The sequence below is a fragment of the Colobus angolensis genome, unplaced genomic scaffold (genome assembly GCF_000951035.1).
Source record: "Colobus angolensis palliatus isolate OR3802 unplaced genomic scaffold, Cang.pa_1.0 Scaffold2, whole genome shotgun sequence".
NCBI classification, from domain to species: domain Eukaryota; kingdom Metazoa; phylum Chordata; class Mammalia; order Primates; family Cercopithecidae; genus Colobus; species Colobus angolensis.
Window position 1 is genome coordinate 17,595,914 of NW_012115154.1, and position 464 is coordinate 17,596,377.

The 464-nt window shown below is 66.4% G+C and overlaps 1 protein-coding gene across 1 annotated transcript in view; it reads left to right on the forward strand.

Moving 5' to 3' along the window:
• Window positions 1-6: 6 nt before the first annotated feature.
• The window catches only part of LOC105511456 (zinc finger protein 282-like), a 1,132-nt gene continuing 674 nt past the window's right edge, over window positions 7-464 (forward strand). Inside the window, exon 1 of the mRNA XM_011941582.1 lies at window positions 7-459. Coding sequence (XP_011796972.1) covers window positions 186-459 — 274 coding nt within the window. The 5' untranslated portion in view covers window positions 7-185. The remainder of the gene's footprint in view (window positions 460-464) is intronic.

Sequence of the window (464 nt, forward strand, 5' to 3'; positions counted from 1 at the left end):
TGCGGCGGAGCCTCCTCCTGCATGGCGCCCGCAGCAAGCCCTACTCGTGCCCCGAGTGTGGCAAGAGCTTTGGCGTGCGCAAGAGCCTCATCATCCACCACCGCAGCCACACCAAGGAGCGGCCCTACGAGTGCGCCGAGTGCGAGAAGAGCTTCAACTGCCACTCGGGCCTCATCCGCCACCAGATGACGCACCGCGGCGAGCGGCCCTACAAGTGCTCGGAGTGCGAGAAGACCTACAGCCGCAAGGAGCACCTGCAGAACCACCAGCGGCTGCACACGGGCGAGCGGCCTTTCCAGTGTGCACTGTGCGGCAAGAGCTTCATCCGCAAGCAGAACCTGCTCAAGCACCAGCGCATCCACACGGGCGAGCGTCCCTACACGTGCGGCGAGTGCGGCAAGAGCTTCCGCTACAAGGAGTCGCTCAAGGACCACCTGCGCGTGCACAGCGGCGGCCCGGGCCCA